We start from the raw sequence: 17026 nt of genomic DNA, 5'->3' as shown, positions 1-17026 counted from the left end.
GCATCCCTGGGCTCTGCTGAGCCCTTCTCTGCCCGAGGGCAGGGCAGCAGTGCTGGGCGCCTGCTGCCCTTTCTAGCAGGGAACAGAGCTGAAAACACAGGGAGGCCAGCAGGCAATTTGAAGAAGAAAAAGGATGAGAGCAAGACTTACCTCAAAACCAGGAATATGGTGGATGGCGGGCTAGAGGGAAGGAAAAGAACTTTGCTCAGGTGGTTGTCATCCGGGGCTCCCTTCACCCCCCTTTCTGCCCTGGCCAGGCAAAGACATCTCCAACCACAAAATGACACTCATGGAATATGTCAGTGATCAGACGGTCTTGGAGTCCCACAAACTCGAAGGACTAGAGTCTCCTCGACTGCCTGGCAGGTGGTGGGAGGGTGCAAGGGGAAGCGAGGCTGGCCATGTGCTGTGTCCCCCTCCTGACACTCCCCCTGGAGCAGCCCCACTCCTATCTGGCTTACACATTGGGGCTCGCACCACAGTGAGAGCAAGTGTGATGATGTAGTTCTAACCCAAACCCCTTATTCTATACCAGGGTCGCACAGCTAGGCTGTGGCACAGCCAGTGCTGGACAGAGGTTCCACGCTGCACCCCCATCTCAGTTAAGCCCCCGCTTCCCAACCAGATCCTCCTCCCAGAAACAGCCTCAGGAGAGGATCCAGGGAAAAAATACATCCAATGTCCAGCGGACTCAGACGTCCCAGTACAGTCCAGATTCCAGCATTCAACCCCAAAATTAGACCACATCCTGATTTCGAGTTCAGAAAAGATGGCTGAAACCAATCTCAGCAGGAGGCCTGACTTCGGGCAGTGCTCCCCAGTGAGTGCAGGCCCCCGGTGGAGAAAGAGGACATATCCGCAGCCCCCTGCCCTCCCTTGAGCTGTCCCTGTGCATTCCTCCCACACTCCCCCACCAGGTACTCCCTGCCTCCTGGATCTGGATGTGGCCCAGCCTCACCTTTTCTCTCTGAATAAGCTCAAAAGAGGCCAGCAGCTCACCCGCCTGTTGGCTTCCCCTAGTCAGGGGGAACCAGGCCAGCCGGGGCATCCGCTCCAGACTCGGCTGACAGATGCAGCGCCCCAAAAACTCATCTGCGCCCTGGACAGGGAGTGGAAAGAGAAGGGTCAGCATCCCCCAGCCCAGGGCTGCAGTGGCCTCAGAGAGATCGTCAGACCCACATCTGGCCTCTGGACTCTTCAGCGCAGCCCCTGGTGCCAAACAGTGAGCTCTACCCCCATAAAATGATTCAAGAACAACATTTGGTGGCCCTAGATGTAAGTTCCCATCCTCTGTATGTCGCACTAGCATTGGCCTTGTTTTAATACACTCGAAGTCTGAGCCCGTTAGGGATCAGAGTGACAGGATCCTAGCATTTCTCCAATACCCTCACAGAACAGGCACATGACACTCCCAAGGACTTTTGCTTCTCCTATTCATTTCACCTTGAAATTCTACCACCTTCCAAAGAGGGGAACTGTAAGCACACTCATCAAATTATGTGAGTCTTGCTAAAATGATGTTGTTTTTTGTTATTCCTTTGCTCAGGCACCTTCCAAGGCTCCCCCACTGCCTAGAGGATACATTCGAACCCTTCTCCTAGGATGGAAGGCCCCTCACCTTCCTGCCCTGCCTCTTTCCCTCCCCACACACTCTCACCCCAGCCTGCTGGTCTTGGCTGGCCTCTCTCTCCTGGCCTTTGCATGGGCCATTTCCAGCCATACTGCCCTCCTCCCTTCTTAGCCATAACTCGGAGCCCTGACTGAGCTAGGTCTCAGACATGGCCCTCTGGGACCAGGCTGGCCTGTGGATTCTGGCCTCATGGTTAGCTTTCTTGAGGACAGGGGCAGTGAACAGAATGTGGGTCTCAATCAACTGGTGCTGCAGCCCCCATACCCCCTGGTGACTTGCTCAAAGCTCTCATCTAGAGAAACCCAGAACAGGACGGGGAGGTATTCCCACTGCAGTCACCCCAGTGCTGGGGACATCGCAAAGAGCCACTGTGGTTTAGCCACCAGCTGCTGCATAAATGCCCATATCAGCCAGTGACAGTCCAGCACCAACCAATCAGATAGACACCAGCCACAGCACTGGGCGGGCTCCTGAAGGCCCCTCCAGGCCAGCTATTGTCCTGTGGATGGGTCACGGAGAAGTTGGGCAGCCAGGACAGCAGGAGCTCAGAGCAATGGGTAGTTGTCAACAATAAGAACTTGTTTGACTGTATTAACAATGAGCATAGCCTCTGCTCTCCCCAAGGACCCTGGGGTCCACCCAGCCAGAAGAGGCCATGGCTTGCATCTGCTCCTTCAGCTTAGTCCCTTGGTCCAGCACTCTCCTGGTCCTCCTACCTCCCTCCTCTGCCTGCCGCAAAGGCGCCAGGAAAGCTTAATTAATTACAACTAAATAAAATTCAAAAGTCAGTTTCTCACTTGCATAGCCACATTTCAACTGCTCAATAGCCACATGTGGCTAGTGGCTCCCAAAGCATTTTCATCAGCAAATGACATTCTGTGGGACAGCTCTGTTAAGAGGGCCCTAGCTATGCCTCAGAGCCATGTGGCACTCCGAGACCTGCCATCTCCCTGGAGGATTCTCTGTCTGTGGGTCTCAGCTCCCATCTACACTGGGAAGCCAAAGTGAGGGGCCACTCAGACCAGCACAAGTGCTTAATACTTAATAAATGTCAAATGAGAAAGGGCTGGCCTGGGATCATATAAGCAAGTTAGAAGCAGAGAAAACCCAGGCTCTTGACCCACAGCCAATGGCCCTTTCCAGATCTGTCCCCTCTCTCTGCCATGAGCATAGCACATGTGCTAGCAATCCATTTTTAATTAATCTAAAATAGTTTTAACCACTCTGTAGCCTGGGAGTTCAGGGTAGGAGCCGTCGCCCAGGCCTTAGGGCACACCCAGCTGGTTGGGTAACTGTCCCTCGCAGCAGCAAGTGTCCCAGGGCCCCTTCAGGATGTGGACAGGGAGCGGTTGGGGGAGGAAGGCGGGCAGACTCACATAGGTGTCATGGTCGTACAGCTCCACCACGATGCTGGGCGGCTGCTCGGTGATGCCAGCCGGCTCCCCGAAGATCTCAATCTCATAGAAGATGAGCGTCTGGTCCCAGGTGGGGTTCAGCGTGTTCTTCACCACCACTGTCTTCTGGCTCTGGTGCAGGAAGGAGACGATTGCGTAGGGATCTGCATGGGCCGGGCACAGGGGAGGGAGACAGGACACAGCACAGACCGTGAGAGTTGCCTGCTCAGGAGTCACTCAGGCCCCAAAGCTGGAGCAGAGCTGTGGCTGCCACCCTGGTGCCGGAGCATCAAGCAGGAGCCCATCTCCCTGGGGCTCTCCCTGCCTCTCCTGAGCAGCCTGGTAGGCTGCCATGGGGCAACAGAGCTTGGATCCAGGCAAGAGGACACAGAAATCCAGAGACCTTCCCCTCTGGGCTCCTTGTTGGACTGGCCTCCAGGGGGCAAGGTCCAGGTGGATTGCTCAGTCACTGGTCCATTCATTCATCCAAGCATTTATTGGGTGCCTTCTGCATGCCAGGCTAGGGGTTGGGAATGCAATTGGAGCAAAACCATAATCCATACAAACAAACATGAAATGACAGTTTTGATCAGTGCTTTGAAGACCCAATATAGGTTATAGTAGAGTGTGTGAGGGAGAAATCTTTGAGGAAGGGAGAGTAGAACAGAGATGTGGTGTGCCCAAGGCTGCATTTCTGCAAACTCACTCTGCTGCCACCTGGAGAACAGACTGGAGGGAACAGAGGTGAGTGCAGGGAGACCAAGTACAAGGCTATTGGCAGAGTTCAGCAGAGATGGTGGTGGCTTAGATGGGTGGGAAGGCACAGAGAGGCCCACATGGACTCAAGGGCTGTTTAGTAGTGGGTGGTGTGAGAGGGACCCTAAGGCCCCTGAGGCTCCTGCTGTCCCTGAATGCCTTTCCGGCACGCCAGCCACCACCATGCTAGTCTAGGCCTAGGCCTAAGTCTAGTTCTAGGTCTAGGGTGGAGCCTGAGAAGGTGCATTTCTAACAATTCCCAGGTGGTACTGATCAGCCTTCCAGGCCACACTTTGGAAATCAGTGCAGGAGAAGGACCTATAGGACTGAGTGCATGTGATTTAGGAACGGAGCAGAGGGCTTGGAGAAGGGGCTCCTCCATCTTCTGCCATTAGGGCGTCAGCCCGGAGGAAGGGTCCAGCTTGCTACCATTTTGTAAGACTCAAAATGACAAATGCTGAGGGCACGTGACAAGGAAAGTCTAGGGATGCTGGATGTCCAGGAAGGCGGAGCCCAGATGCTCTAACACATGCCCTATATGCTTCACACCTTCTCTGTCCTGCAATATGCTGCATCCTCTGAAGTTCACGGTCCTGTCCCAATGCTGTCCCTAACCCACAACACCCCTGCACCAAGTGGCCTCAAAAGGGTGCTGGGATGTCCAACTACAATCCTGGGGCTGGGATGGGAGGTGAGCAGGACAAGCTCCTTGGCCTTAAGGAAACCAAGTGGCACACCATGGTCACTGCACAGGAGGTGGCAGAGAGTGGTGGTAGAAAAGGTGGGAAGGATGAGGTGGGCAACGGGAGGATGCCCACCATGGGATGGATGAAGCAGGGTCTAAGATTCTGCCTGTCACCCAAGGGGCCAGTTTTAATAGAGAAAAAGATCTGATTAGGAGGCAGAAGCTGTGGACTGAACAATGCTGAGTTTGGCTAACAGGAGGCAGCCACCAGCCTGGACGAGCTTGTTAGCCTCAGGCACAAAAGCACAAGGGGGTCAGTCCTGGAGGACTTCCTGCAGGAAATTGGTTTGGAACCTGATTCTAGGGGTAGAAGAGAACAGTGGGAGGCTCTCAGCAGGGGAAGGGGCAGGGGAGAAATGCCACCACATGTTACCACCCCGACCTGATGGGAGCCTCCCTGGCATGGGGCTCTCCCTTCCATGCACCAGCCTGGCAGGGCTGGCCCGAGCCCTTCCCTTCCTGTCCCTGGCAGGGCCCAGCGGCGTCTGTGCATTTAATGAAACCGTCTGGCTGTGATACCATCAGCTCCAAGCTCGGCAGAGAACCTCTCCCTGGTTCCAGTAAAGGAAAGAAGGAGCGTTCCGATAAATAAAACCATATTAGAGAGCCGGCGAAAAAGCCCCTTTTGTTCCCACCCCCTGTGCTTCCCAACGCTTTATTTTTATAAGCGTGCGAGCCCCAGACCGACCACATTTACACAAAGATCACAATTGCACATTGTAGCGGCTGTGCACACTGTATTGGTGTTGGCAGCACCCCCCACGCTGGCCCCTGAGCAGGCCGACTCCTTCCAGCAGCCCCATCAGCGCAGGCAATGAGCTCAGCGCTGGGGGACGGGGAGGGGGTGGCTTTCAAACAAAAATCACCCAGACCCACACACGCGCCCCGCCCGCCCATGGGAGGAAAAAACACACAACAAAGGCATTGTAAAGAGCAGGCCTGCAGGCCTCGGGCCTCAGACACTGGGCTACTGTGTGCTGGGGCCTGGCCTCTCCCCCTACAGGGGCCAGTCCCTCCAACAAAAAAGAAGCAAGTGGGGGTGGGTGTTGCTGAAGCAAGGTGGTCAGATGAAGAAAAGCCAGACAGATGCACAGACACATCCCTCTTCCAGAAAGCCAAGAGCAGGGAGCAGCAGATCCCACGGAGAGGTGAAGGGAAGGTGAGGGGCTAGCTCCTCCCTGTCCCCCAGCCCAGCACTCTCTGCAGGGCCAGCGCTCCCACAGGACAGGGCCTTCCCCGCCAAGCCACGTGGAGCACCACCAGAGCTGAGGGGAAATCAGGCCACAGATGCCCTGGGAAGCCACGGCCATGAACACAGAAGGGTCGACCCGACTCCATCCCCACGAGAGGCCCCAGGCAGGTGATTCTTCTGCTGGACCTGGAGCCCCTGCTCCCCAGCTGTGCTGCTCAGACCTTCCTGGCATCCAGGGAGGACATTGTTACATTCACCCTCAACGACGCTTTCCTCATGGGCCTTCCCACCAACCAGCTCAGACCACCAAGAGGGGACAGGGCACGCAGCATCATCCTACTTGTCAGAAGAGGGAGTTGTGCCCTGGGAAGACGAAGTCACTAGCCCATGCTCGCACATGGCCAGGACTAGCCACCAGGACTCCTAGTTCAGTGCTCATGTTCACAGGGAAAGGGTCCTTAAGACAGAATGGACTACATCACTAGTAAGGCAATGCAAACGAAAGCTATAATCCAGCAACATCCTTGCTATAAAGTTAAGAAAAATTGTTTCAATTTCTAAAACCCGGTGTTGGCAAATATTTGATGGACTAGGTATACTCTCCTTCAGTGCTGGACGCAATTCAGCAACTCTTCAGGAAAGCAATTGGGCGGTATGCCCAGGAAAACATAAAACTGTTTATACCCTATTTCCCATATTCCTGGGAATCATCCAAATTAACCAAAAGCCTATATGTACAAAGATGTTCACTCCAGTGTTATTTGCCATCCATCATTCATTCAGTACACAATTACTGACTAACCAGCATGTGGTAGGTAAGCTTGGTGCTAGGAGCATAGAGATGAATGAGACTCGATCCAGGCTCTTAGGGTCACTACCGGCTGGAAGTGGCAACTAAACAACAATGACAATACAATGTGAGGGGCAACTTAACAGGAGGAGTATATAAGGTGCTAGGGGTGGGGATGCTCAGTGTAGCCCGGGGGCACCAAGTCAGTCTTCCCAAAGGTGGTCTCCTGCCCTGCATCTCAAGAATGTGGAAGTTACCAGGGCAGACCAAGGAAAAGAGGCTTTCTAGGCACCCAGCACAGATGGGCAAAGGCATCAAAGAGCAGGGATGCTTGGGAAACAACGAGGCCTTGGTCTGGCTGAGGGGAGAAGAGCACCCAGGGCAATGAGGATGGAGAAGAGAGGAGGAGGCAGGCAGATCACAAGCGGTCCTGGCTTCGTGCTCAGCAATTTGATCTGGATCCTGTGTAGATCAGGGTTTCCCAAAATGTATAATGAGTGCTTAAACAATCCAGTAGGCCCCTTTCCCTGCAGCCACCACAGAGCCTCTCAATGCCACTGTGCACTGTAAACCTCTAAGTATGCCGTGTTTCCCAGTCTCTCTTGCTCAGGAACCCTTTTTAAGTGGAGCATTTCACAAGCCTCCAATGCACTTTGGAAAACAGCTCCTTAAGCTCGACTAGAAAACTCCCCCAACCAGAGCCGGCCTTAGCAGAAAGCTGTGCTTCAAAAGAGGGGGTGGACCCTGACTGGAGTCCAGACACGGGAAGCCCAAAAGCCAGAACGCCCCAGCCCCACCCAGGAAAGAGTCTGGACTTGGGGAACACTAACGCACTGGTCCCGTTAAAGGTAAGCTCCACTGTGGGCAGCCACGGCGCACCAGCCCTCGGTCCAGACTGGCCTCGCAGCAGCAACCCCTCAGGACCACCCGGCTGGCACAGCTTCGACCACCCAGGAGCCACGAGGCCAACAAAGAGGGCACAAGCCCTTCTGTTTTCTTGGCAGATGCCTGACCCTTGGCATCCAGTCTACTCACCCCATCTCATTCCCTTGGTCAGCCAGCTCAGGCCCCCTGAGCCCACTGACCTGTGAGACTCCCAGAGAAGAGTCTCTGAGTCCCTCATGCTAAGGGCCATTCTCTGGAAGGTGGTAACCTCAAAACAGAGCTGCCAAGGGTTGCCCATCTTGGTGGCAGTTCTGTAAGCAGAGCTTATAGTCACTTCAAACCACAGCAATGTTGGTGTTCAGCTGGGGGAGGGGCAAAGCAGACTGCACTGGGGAACAACTGGGCAAAGCAGACAGCTGCCTCCCCAATGCCCTTTGAGAAACATCAGTCTGCAATGAAGAGCAGCTTCAGGGAAGGGACACCACCCCTGAGGTGTGGTGTTGAGGACATGAGATTTCTAAGTCCTCTCAAGTCGAACCTTTTCCATTCAAAGTAAATCCAGTGCCTTCTCCAGATGCTCACCAAGCACTGGCAACCCCACCCCAGTATCAAAGAGAAGTCATTTGAATTAAACATCATTCTACATTTCTTATTGCCTGATTCCTATGCAGGCCACACACCCATAACCATATGCCACACACGCCCCTCCAGTGGCCCAGAGAGTTGTTCTAGATGTACACTTCAACCCTTCCCTAGGTGACATCCTGAGGCAGCCTGGACCACTGCATCTCCACAGGTCTCCCTTTCCTGACTTAGTTTAATATTGCTCAACAAACGTTTCCTGGGCAGTTCCTGCATGTTCCCCCACACCCTTGGCCAGGCAGAAGGCAGCAGACACAGCCGGGTCCCCAGGCAGCCCCAAGACCTACATCCAGGGGACAAACAGGGAGCACAGCTTGGGGTCACTGGAGCCCATTCCTGTGGGGCAAGGCCCAGAACACGACAGGCCAGGGCTTCCAGAGGAAAGGCCTCTCTGCCCCGGACCCCCGGCCAGCCGGCCATGTGACGAGCCACAGGCTCTGTGCTGGACCCTCCCCTGGCCCTAGACGTTCTGGATTCACACATGAGTTTCCTCTGAGAAATGCCAGCCAGTGGCCATACACAGCCTCCGGCCGCCAGCCACCCCAGGGTCAGTTCCAGGGGAGAAATTGCTTTGGTTTAGAGCTTGGGAGTGAAAATAAACACTCTGGGTTTTATAGGTTCACCATGTTGGCTGCTGTTTTCCTTGCCAGCAGCTAGCTGCTCAATCAGGCCTTTCATTCAGAAGCCAGTGGCCTCTGAGGAAGCCCTGGGCAGTGCCCTCAACGCTCAAGGGATGTTTATTTGGGGGAGGGGGTGGGGCCGGGACGGAAAGTGTGACGTCTCTGTAGGCCAGTGCGGGCTGACGCAGGCCTGCTGTCGCTGGAGGTGCACACTGACTCCTGGCGTGGGTTCCTCGGAGGAGCTCCCTCCCTGCAGGGTGCAGGGTCACCCCAGCCCACAGAGCACTAGGGGGGGGGGCCTTCCACCTGAGCCCCACCTCACCATGGCCCCACACAGGCTGGCCGCCTGCACCCCCACCTCTCCCGCCCTCCCCACACAAAGAGGAAACAAGGTTATGAAATTAGTCCGCTTCTTTTTTTCTCAGGGTACGTTCGAAGTGTCAGAAAGCCTCCTGGCAAAGTTTCCCAGGGAGCTGCTGCTGCCTGCCCTGGCCTGCCAACCCCCGCCTGCTGGTTTCACATATGCTTTGCAGAGCACACTCTCGAGACCCTGGACCCTGGACCCAAACCACAGAGAACAGACCGCTCTGTCCACCCTGCACCCGGTTGCATAGGGCTGGAGAACAGGTCCCAGAGGGAGGGGAATGCAGGAAAGCACAGCTGCTGGGAAGGAAGAACCAGAGAGGTCCCACGTGGGGAGGGGAGGGCGCTGGCATGTGGCTGCGAGCTGCGGAGCCATTCTGTGAACAGAAGATCATTCTCAAGCAGGACTCAGTTCCACTCAAGCATTTAGAGGGTGATGCGCCACCCGTCAGGTGTTCTACCTCGAGCAGTTGAATTAAACTGAGTCTCAGTTTCTGAATCTATGAAACAGGGGTGTTAAATACCTACATCACAGGAGACTTATAAGGGTTATATTAAATATTAATATATTAAATAATGTCAGTAAAGTACCTGGGCTCCTCATGAGCATTTCAGTAAGTGTGAGTTCCTGAGCTATCAAATGCTGCAGGTTCAAGGGTACGACAAGGCCCCTTCCTAGAGGAGCTCACAGTCATCGTGGGAACCATGTGACACAGACAGATGGCAACTGACCTGTGCTTTGGGTCAGGGCTCTGAGAGGTGTGCTGGGGAAGTGCTGGCCAAGTGCTGAGACAGTGGCAGCCATCTCGGCTCAGGAAAGGGTCAGGGGGCACCTGTGCTAGGTCTTGAAGGATGAATAGGAGTTGGCTGAGTTAAAAATAGGGAAGGAACGCATTCTGGGTAGAGAGAACACTGAGTACAATGGCAAGAAATATGACAAATGTTGACAAAAGCTGGTGGGGTCAGAGCTAATGGGTAGAGGGAAATCTGGGACAAATGAAACTGGCAAGGTACATGGGGTCATATCACAAAAGAGTCATCTGCCAGGCTGAAGAGTTAGGATTTATCCATTAGTATCTACATTTGAAATCAGGAAAGTGACACAACCAGCTCTGTCTGGGAGCAGTGCAGAAGGAAGCAGGGAAGTCAGGAGATATCCAGAGAGTCCAGATACATGGGGGCAAGGTCAGTTCTCAGGGGCATCAAGAGAGTTTCAGGAGCCAGAGTCAGCAGGACTGGGGGACTGGCCCTGGTTTCCGGCCTGCTGGGTAACAGCGTGTGCTGATGTGACGACACCAGGACCAGGTGGGAGGCCTGCACTGGGGGCAGAACCGTCACAAGAAGCTCAGTTTGGACAGGATGGACTGAGGTGTCTCTGAGGCATCCGAGGGAAATACCTAACATGTGGCTGGACATAAGGGGCTCCTAGGAACTAAAGACCTAGAAGCCTCCCTAACATGAGTGGTCATTGAAGCTGGGGGAGGGAGGCAGGGGGGCCCAGTGCCCAGAGAGGGAGACTCAGACAGCCTCTTGGGACTATCAGGCTTAGAGGGCAGTGAGCACCTAGGCAGAAGCAGATAGAATAGGAGGAAGCTGCAAGAGGCCCAAGAGAGAGGGTATCCTGGGGACCAAAGCCAAAGGGGCTTTCAGGAGGGGATGGTCAGTAAAGCCAAACCCTGCAGAAGGGTCAAACAAGCCACCTGACAACTATACAGCCACTGTGACCCTGGCAAAGCAGCCACCTTCACAAACTCAGTAAATACAGCCCCCCATCTGCAGGAAAAGCCCCAGGCTATGTTCCCTGTGGTCCGAAGGTCCAATGGTTCTGTTCCCAGCTCTCAGTCCCTGGTCCCTGGCTTTCCTCCTCTGCCACCTACCAGAAAAAGAGTCCTTGTCCATTGCAGGCAGGTCCCGGGCCTGGTACAGGTAGCAGCGTAGATGGTAGCGGTTCCCGTCTGTGCCGAGGAAGAAACAGAGCTGTCAAGCGAGGGGCTGGAGGTGGCTAAGAGCTGGGGCTAGAGGAGAGGATGGAGCCTATCCCTAGCGGGGGCAGCAGACAGAGGGGTTGACCGACAGAAATGCCACATGTCACACTGCAGAAGTGAGCCACTCAGAATCAGAAGAGACCATTGCTCAAAGGTGGACACCTGAGCGATGTGTCCTCAGGCCTTGCAAGAGTTGTGGAGAGGGGACAGGGAGAGAAGAGGGAGAGGCCAAATGGATGATGGGAGAAGCCAGAATGCACAAGACTTTGAATGCCTGATTTGAAACTTGGAGTTGACATACACATACCGTACACAGACGGGCATGTGCCTGTGCATGCACACACATACACACACCAAAAGACACTGACTCACAAAAAGCACACAGACTCAGTTCTCCACAGCCCCACACCTGTACCTGACCATATAGCTCAAAACAAACAGAAGCATAAGATCACACTCCCATCCATATTCCCCATAGACACCTGGAAGTATCACTTACAGTCAAAGATGCAGGAAATTGTAGGTCTGTTCACGCCAAAGCTCAAGGTGGAAACGGACCTGGAATCCTCACTCCTGTCGTCCACCACGCCACCCTGGAGACAGAGAGCTGGTCACAACAGATCCTGACCCCAAGCCTGAGGGTGACAGGGAGACTGACCCAGAGAGTCCCATCCCCAGGTCAGGAGACCTCTAGATAAGGCTCCTTGGTTGCAGAGAGTTTGGCCATCGGCCTCTAACTCCTCTCCTACAGCCTGCAGACTCCAATGTCAAGTCCACAGGATAATTTTTTTCCTTCGCTTATGGAGACCAGACAAGCCAGAATAGAAGTTTAAGTCGTTCCAGTCCAAGAGGTTGGAGTTTGATAGAAGGACTTGAAGAGGATCTGCAGAGAAAACCCAGTGGTGACCTGCCCACTGGGACAAGTTGAGAAGAGTCAAAGTCTGGAGGACCCAGTCAAGTGTCTCTGTCCACCCCGCTGTCTGGAGACAGTGCTGGTGCCAGGGACACACAGGCACTGAGCTGGGTCCCCAGCAGAGGCGGATTTAACGGCGGGCACACCAGGCGCACGCCCTGGGCCCCGACTTCTGAAAGGCCTCGCAAATTAGTTTGTGGATATGTACTTGTTTTATTTGTGGTTTTAAAAATAGTTTTCTGTGCGTGTAAATAAATATTTTTATTTTCCATCTCTCTCTTTTTTTTAAGGGGCCCAATATTTTCTTCTGCGCCCAGGGCCTCAACCGACCTTAATCCGCCTCTGGTTCCCAGGCTTGGGACAGGAGCAGGAGGCACTGTAGGTCTACACTCAGGCTCAGAAACCAGTCTGTGCACAAAGCCAGACGGTCACTCCCCTCCCCTTGTCTGCATTGGCACTGGTCTAACCACCAGGCCATAAACCACCTCCCCTGGACCAGATGCCCACCCTTTTGATATACTACTGACCTCACCAGTGCCACCTCTGCCACACTGCAGCCCCTCATTGGGGTCCTGCACAGTTTGGGGAGCTTGGGGACCCAACAGGGACCAAAGCGCATACAAGAATAGGAAACGTTCCAGCCACACCCCTGTCCAGCCCTCAGACTTGGCTTCCAGGGACATCAGGCCCACCAGCCTTCCGTGGCCAGGAGCCCAGCAGAGGGGCTGGGGAGAGCTGTCCGCTGCCTCCGCCGTCACTCAGATTTCTCCAAGTCCCCCTCTGCTCTCCCCACACCTGTTCCACTCCTTGCCAGTCCCTATTCCCAACACACAAACACACATACCCTTGAAAGGAAATCCTGGCTTCCCTTGGATGGCCTTTCATCCCTCCTAGAATGGACCCCCACATGGCTGCAAATATTTCCCAGGAATCTCAGCCTCTCCCAGGAGGCTCTGGAGCTACCCAGTCCTCGAGTGCCTCCAAATACAAAGTGCATGGCCACCTCTGTGCCCCTTTTCTCCAAACCATGTGCACTCTTAGGGCCTAGCCCCGAACCCCTTGTCCAAGAAGCCTTCCTGGAAGCTTCTGCCCACACCCAGAGCCAGAACCGGAGTTGTTACCCACAGTCACCATTTGGTTCCCCAGCCCAAATCTCCTGGTGGTTCCCACTCCCTAAAGGGTCCTGATCAGACTCTCGGTGACCTGCCCCATCTTCCCCATACAACATCGGGGCTCACTTCCCTCAAAACCAGTCCTCAACTCCAGGCAGGCCACGCTCCTCAGAGATGGCCCAGACTCACACCTGCTTGCATCCCGAGCTCATGGTATTCTCTGGCCAGAAGCGCCACCACCGTCCCAGTCCTGCCCTGGTCCTTTCATATCAGCAAAGAAATGCATCCTAAAGGTAGGCCAGTCTTCCTCTGCTCCAGCCCCCAAAAGGGGCCCATATAACATGCATACAGGAAAGACATGTAATTCTGTTCTCCTGGGGAACTCACTGAGGTTCTACTACAACTGGGAGTGCTGTAGCTCTTACCACAGGACACACCCATGTCTGACAGGGAGATGCATTGACCCTCTTCCTTTGGCCACAACTTTAACACAAGCTCTAGAACCAGGTTACTTGGGTTCCAATTCTGGCCCTGCCATTTACTGGCTGTGTGATTCTGGGAAGGTTGCTTAACCTCTCTGAACCAGTCTCTCTATAAATTTGGGCTAATTCTACAGTGTCTGTCTCAGAGAGTTGCTATGACTACTAAGGCGATAAATTACATGTTGTTCCTAGCGTACCACTTGGCACATAATAAACACTCAATAAATGTTTGCTATTGATGATCTTATGAGAGACAAGAGGCCAGGCAGGACAGGGAAGGGAAGTTAAAAACTATGAAGTTAGCAGTTGTGTTCAGGGGTGGTATTCACATAGCCTATATTTGTTCAAAATTATTTCAGGAGCTGGAAAAGTGGACATTTCAGGAACCACAGTTTGAGGCACAAATCAAAATCAATCAATCAAGCAAGCAAGCAAGCAATCAGTCTCTCAACACACACATGAGCAGAATAAGAGGGAGAGGTATCATACTACAGAGAGGGAAGGCTACTGCAGAAAGACCTGAAGGCCACCATGCCTGAATCCCGCCTCCCAGGCAAGTGTGGACCCCAAGTGTCCTGAGTTCCCACCGGGAGAGGCATTTGGTCTGTGCTGTGCTGGCATCCTGCCAGAGCACGCACCACGTCCAGCCGCTAATGGCTCCCAGTTTTGGTGTCTGTTAGGCCACACATAGGGCTGGACCCAGTGGGCCCAGCAGGCCACTGCAGGCGTGAGGTGCAGGCATGCCAAGGAAAGCAGATCGGGACGCTGGAAACAGCTTGGCCCGCGCCTGGGTGCAACAACGCATAGCACACACAGCTCAGCGCACTTTGGTGGGGGCGAGAAAGGGTCCACTTGGGGCAGGGTAGAAGGCCCAGGACTCTGTAGTCTCTTCGCCTCGGTCTGGTAACACACATGTACCCCCTGCCCACAAAGGTAGGTAGCTGGGGTGAGAGCAAGAAGACAGGCCGCCTCTGCCTCCCAGTCCCCAGAATCCCTTCTCCCCCTCCAAGTGCCTACGGGGACCTCCCTGCTTGCACATCCCCACTCACCTCACACCTCCCCTAGCCACCTCCCAGCACCACTCCCACCAAAGGCCTCTGTCTGGGGCTTTGGCAGCACTTCCTGGGTCTGTGGCCAAGGGCAGGGCTGCCGCCTGCCATCAGAAAAGGTGTACCCCTCCCTGGGATTTCCACAAAGTCTGGGCCAGGTACCTCAGGACAGCTGAGTGCCTGGCCCACAGTGGGCACTGGCACTGAGAAGGACCTTCCTTCAGAGGAAGAAACCAGTGTCTCCTCCAGGAATGCCCCTTAGACTGCCAGGGGTCCTCCATCTGCCCTACCTCCAGAAGCAGGGCCCACTGCCAATGCCCCCGGTCACCACCCTGCCCTGCCATCCCACAGGGCCCTCTGCCACCCCCACCCCACCTCTAATCTGCCACCCAAGTGTGGACCTGCCTCCTCCTCCCTTTCTCCCCCTAACTGACAGAGACAGTGGGGGCTTGTTGGGAAGAAGCAGGAAGAACCAGGAGGTGAGCTGAGGGACACCCACTAACCGGGGCCCTGCAGGTGCCCTGGTTCCCACCCAGGGCAGAATTCCACCCTCACTTCTGACCAACGTCTTTACATCCTCCAACCCTCTCAGAGGGACCTAAGCTCTCCACACATCCCCTTCAAGCCCAGGAGAAAAGCAGAAGCCAGCTCTCCCTCCCAACCCAGCCACGGCCTCGGAGTCTCCGGGAGTTGGGAATTTGCCTGCAACTCACAGTATGGGTCAGGGAAGGGGAGCTGCGGTGCCGCAGGGAAGCTCAGTTACTGAAATTCAGGTTCCTTGTTGTAAAGTGGCAATCGTGGCAACACCCAGTGCTCTGGACTTTTAAAAATGCAGGTATTTTCAACCCTGGTGCTATGGATATTTGGGGCCGAATAATTTTTTGTTGTGGGGGCTAGCCTGTGCATTGTTGAGTGTTTAGCACCATCCAGGGCCTCTACCCAGTAGATGCCCAGAGCATCCCCCCAACCCCTCAGTTGTGACCACCAAAAACACCACCAGAGATTGTCAAATGTCCCCTCAGGGATGGGATGGGGAATAGGAACTTCCCCCAGTTGAGAACCACCGGTGAAAATTAAATAAAATGCACCTACTGCCCTTGGCAGGTACCTGGCACTAAGCCAATGGTGCTAATGGTGTTAGTTGAACTCTTTCCTCTCTCCAGTCTCATGTTAAACAATACCATCCCTCTGCACTGTCTGCCCTTTACTTTCTGTAAATTTGGAGTCCATCACCTTCCCTCTTCCACAGGACCTTCGCATGGGCTGTTCTCTCCACCTGGAATGCCCCCTCCCCGCAACCGATGAGCTAGCGTGAGCTCTTCCTTCAGCTCAGTAACCACTGAGGCTGGACACCTCCTTGGCTGCCTAGCCTGCATCAGCATCCCCTACCCAGCCTCTCCTGCCTTCTCTTCAGCATCCATCTCACTGTGTGTACAGGCAAGACATACACACTCCTTGTCCCCTACACCCAGCCCAGCATCTGGCACTTAGTAAGTATCAACTAAAGACATATCCCCTCAATCACCAGCATTCTACACCCTCAGCCAGGAGTGTGGCCCTCAGGCCTCAGGTCCCAGGGGAAAGGACAGGAAAGTGCATCAGACAGCAACCGCCTGCTCCCCACAACCTCAGTAGGCTCTGGGTCTGACACCAGCACAGAAAAAACAAGTGATGTGGACTCACTGCGCCCCAGGGTGGGGACATCTGTGGGGTGAAATGGAACAGGGTGGACCTCCCCAGAGAGTAGGGGAAAGGCCTGGCTGGAGGGGCAAGTCGGGGAGGGGGGAGCAGAGCCAGGAGACAGAGGGTTGGCTTCCTTCTGCTCTCACTGGGAGCCCTGGGCAGAGCCAGGCTGCAGGCGTAGCTGATGCTCCGGTTTCCACCCACCCAGCCTTCACCCCCAGTCCACACTCTTCCTCAGCCCCAGGGCCAGGCCCAGGGCATCGGGTTTCCCGCAGTCGCATTCCTGCCGCCATAGCTCATGTCAGTGAGACTCCCAGGCTGGGGCTGGCAGCCACGCGGTCTGCGGCCACGCACTCTGTCCTGGGGCTAGCTGTGTAAAGGATCCTGCTGCTCACCCAGGGCACTGGGTGGCCTCCAACAGCTGCTGCCCGGCTGGCAGCCCCAGCTCCCTTGGGGAGCCTGAGCTTAGTTAGAAGTGTGAGGAACTCCCTCCCTCCCACGGGGCTCCCCGAGGGGTCCCCAGAGCCAGTGGCCAAGCCCACCTTAGTCTGTTGATGGCTCTCCCCCAGGACCTTGGTGAGACCACCACACTGGCAGGAGGAGGGCAGGCTCTCGGGAAACAAGGAGTCTATGAAGGTGACCCCTCGACTGGCCTAAACTGGGCCCAAGACCAGCACAAGACCACTACCATGTCTGAGATTCCTTCTGCACCACAGGTTGTCTGTCCCACGTACACATACCCCTCCCTCTGGTAATGGCACATGGCCCCAGCCAGGGCCTGGAGG

The 17026-nt window shown here is 54.9% G+C and overlaps 1 protein-coding gene across 1 annotated transcript in view; it reads right to left on the bottom strand.

The window, feature by feature from the left end:
• Window positions 1-17026, bottom strand: part of DYSF (dysferlin) — a 206061-nt gene that overhangs the window by 71868 nt on the left and 117167 nt on the right. Inside the window, 5 exon segments of the mRNA XM_090281506.1 lie at window positions 151-180; window positions 959-1099; window positions 3007-3188; window positions 10895-10972; window positions 11502-11595. Coding sequence (XP_090137632.1) covers window positions 151-180; window positions 959-1099; window positions 3007-3188; window positions 10895-10972; window positions 11502-11595 — 525 coding nt within the window.

The sequence above is a fragment of the Furipterus horrens genome, unplaced genomic scaffold, assembly GCF_987537825.1.
Source record: "Furipterus horrens unplaced genomic scaffold, mFurHor1.1.pri manual_scaffold_6, whole genome shotgun sequence".
In the NCBI taxonomy this organism is placed as follows: Eukaryota; Metazoa; Chordata; class Mammalia; order Chiroptera; family Furipteridae; genus Furipterus; species Furipterus horrens.
This window is presented reverse-complemented; position numbering and strand designations above follow the sequence as displayed.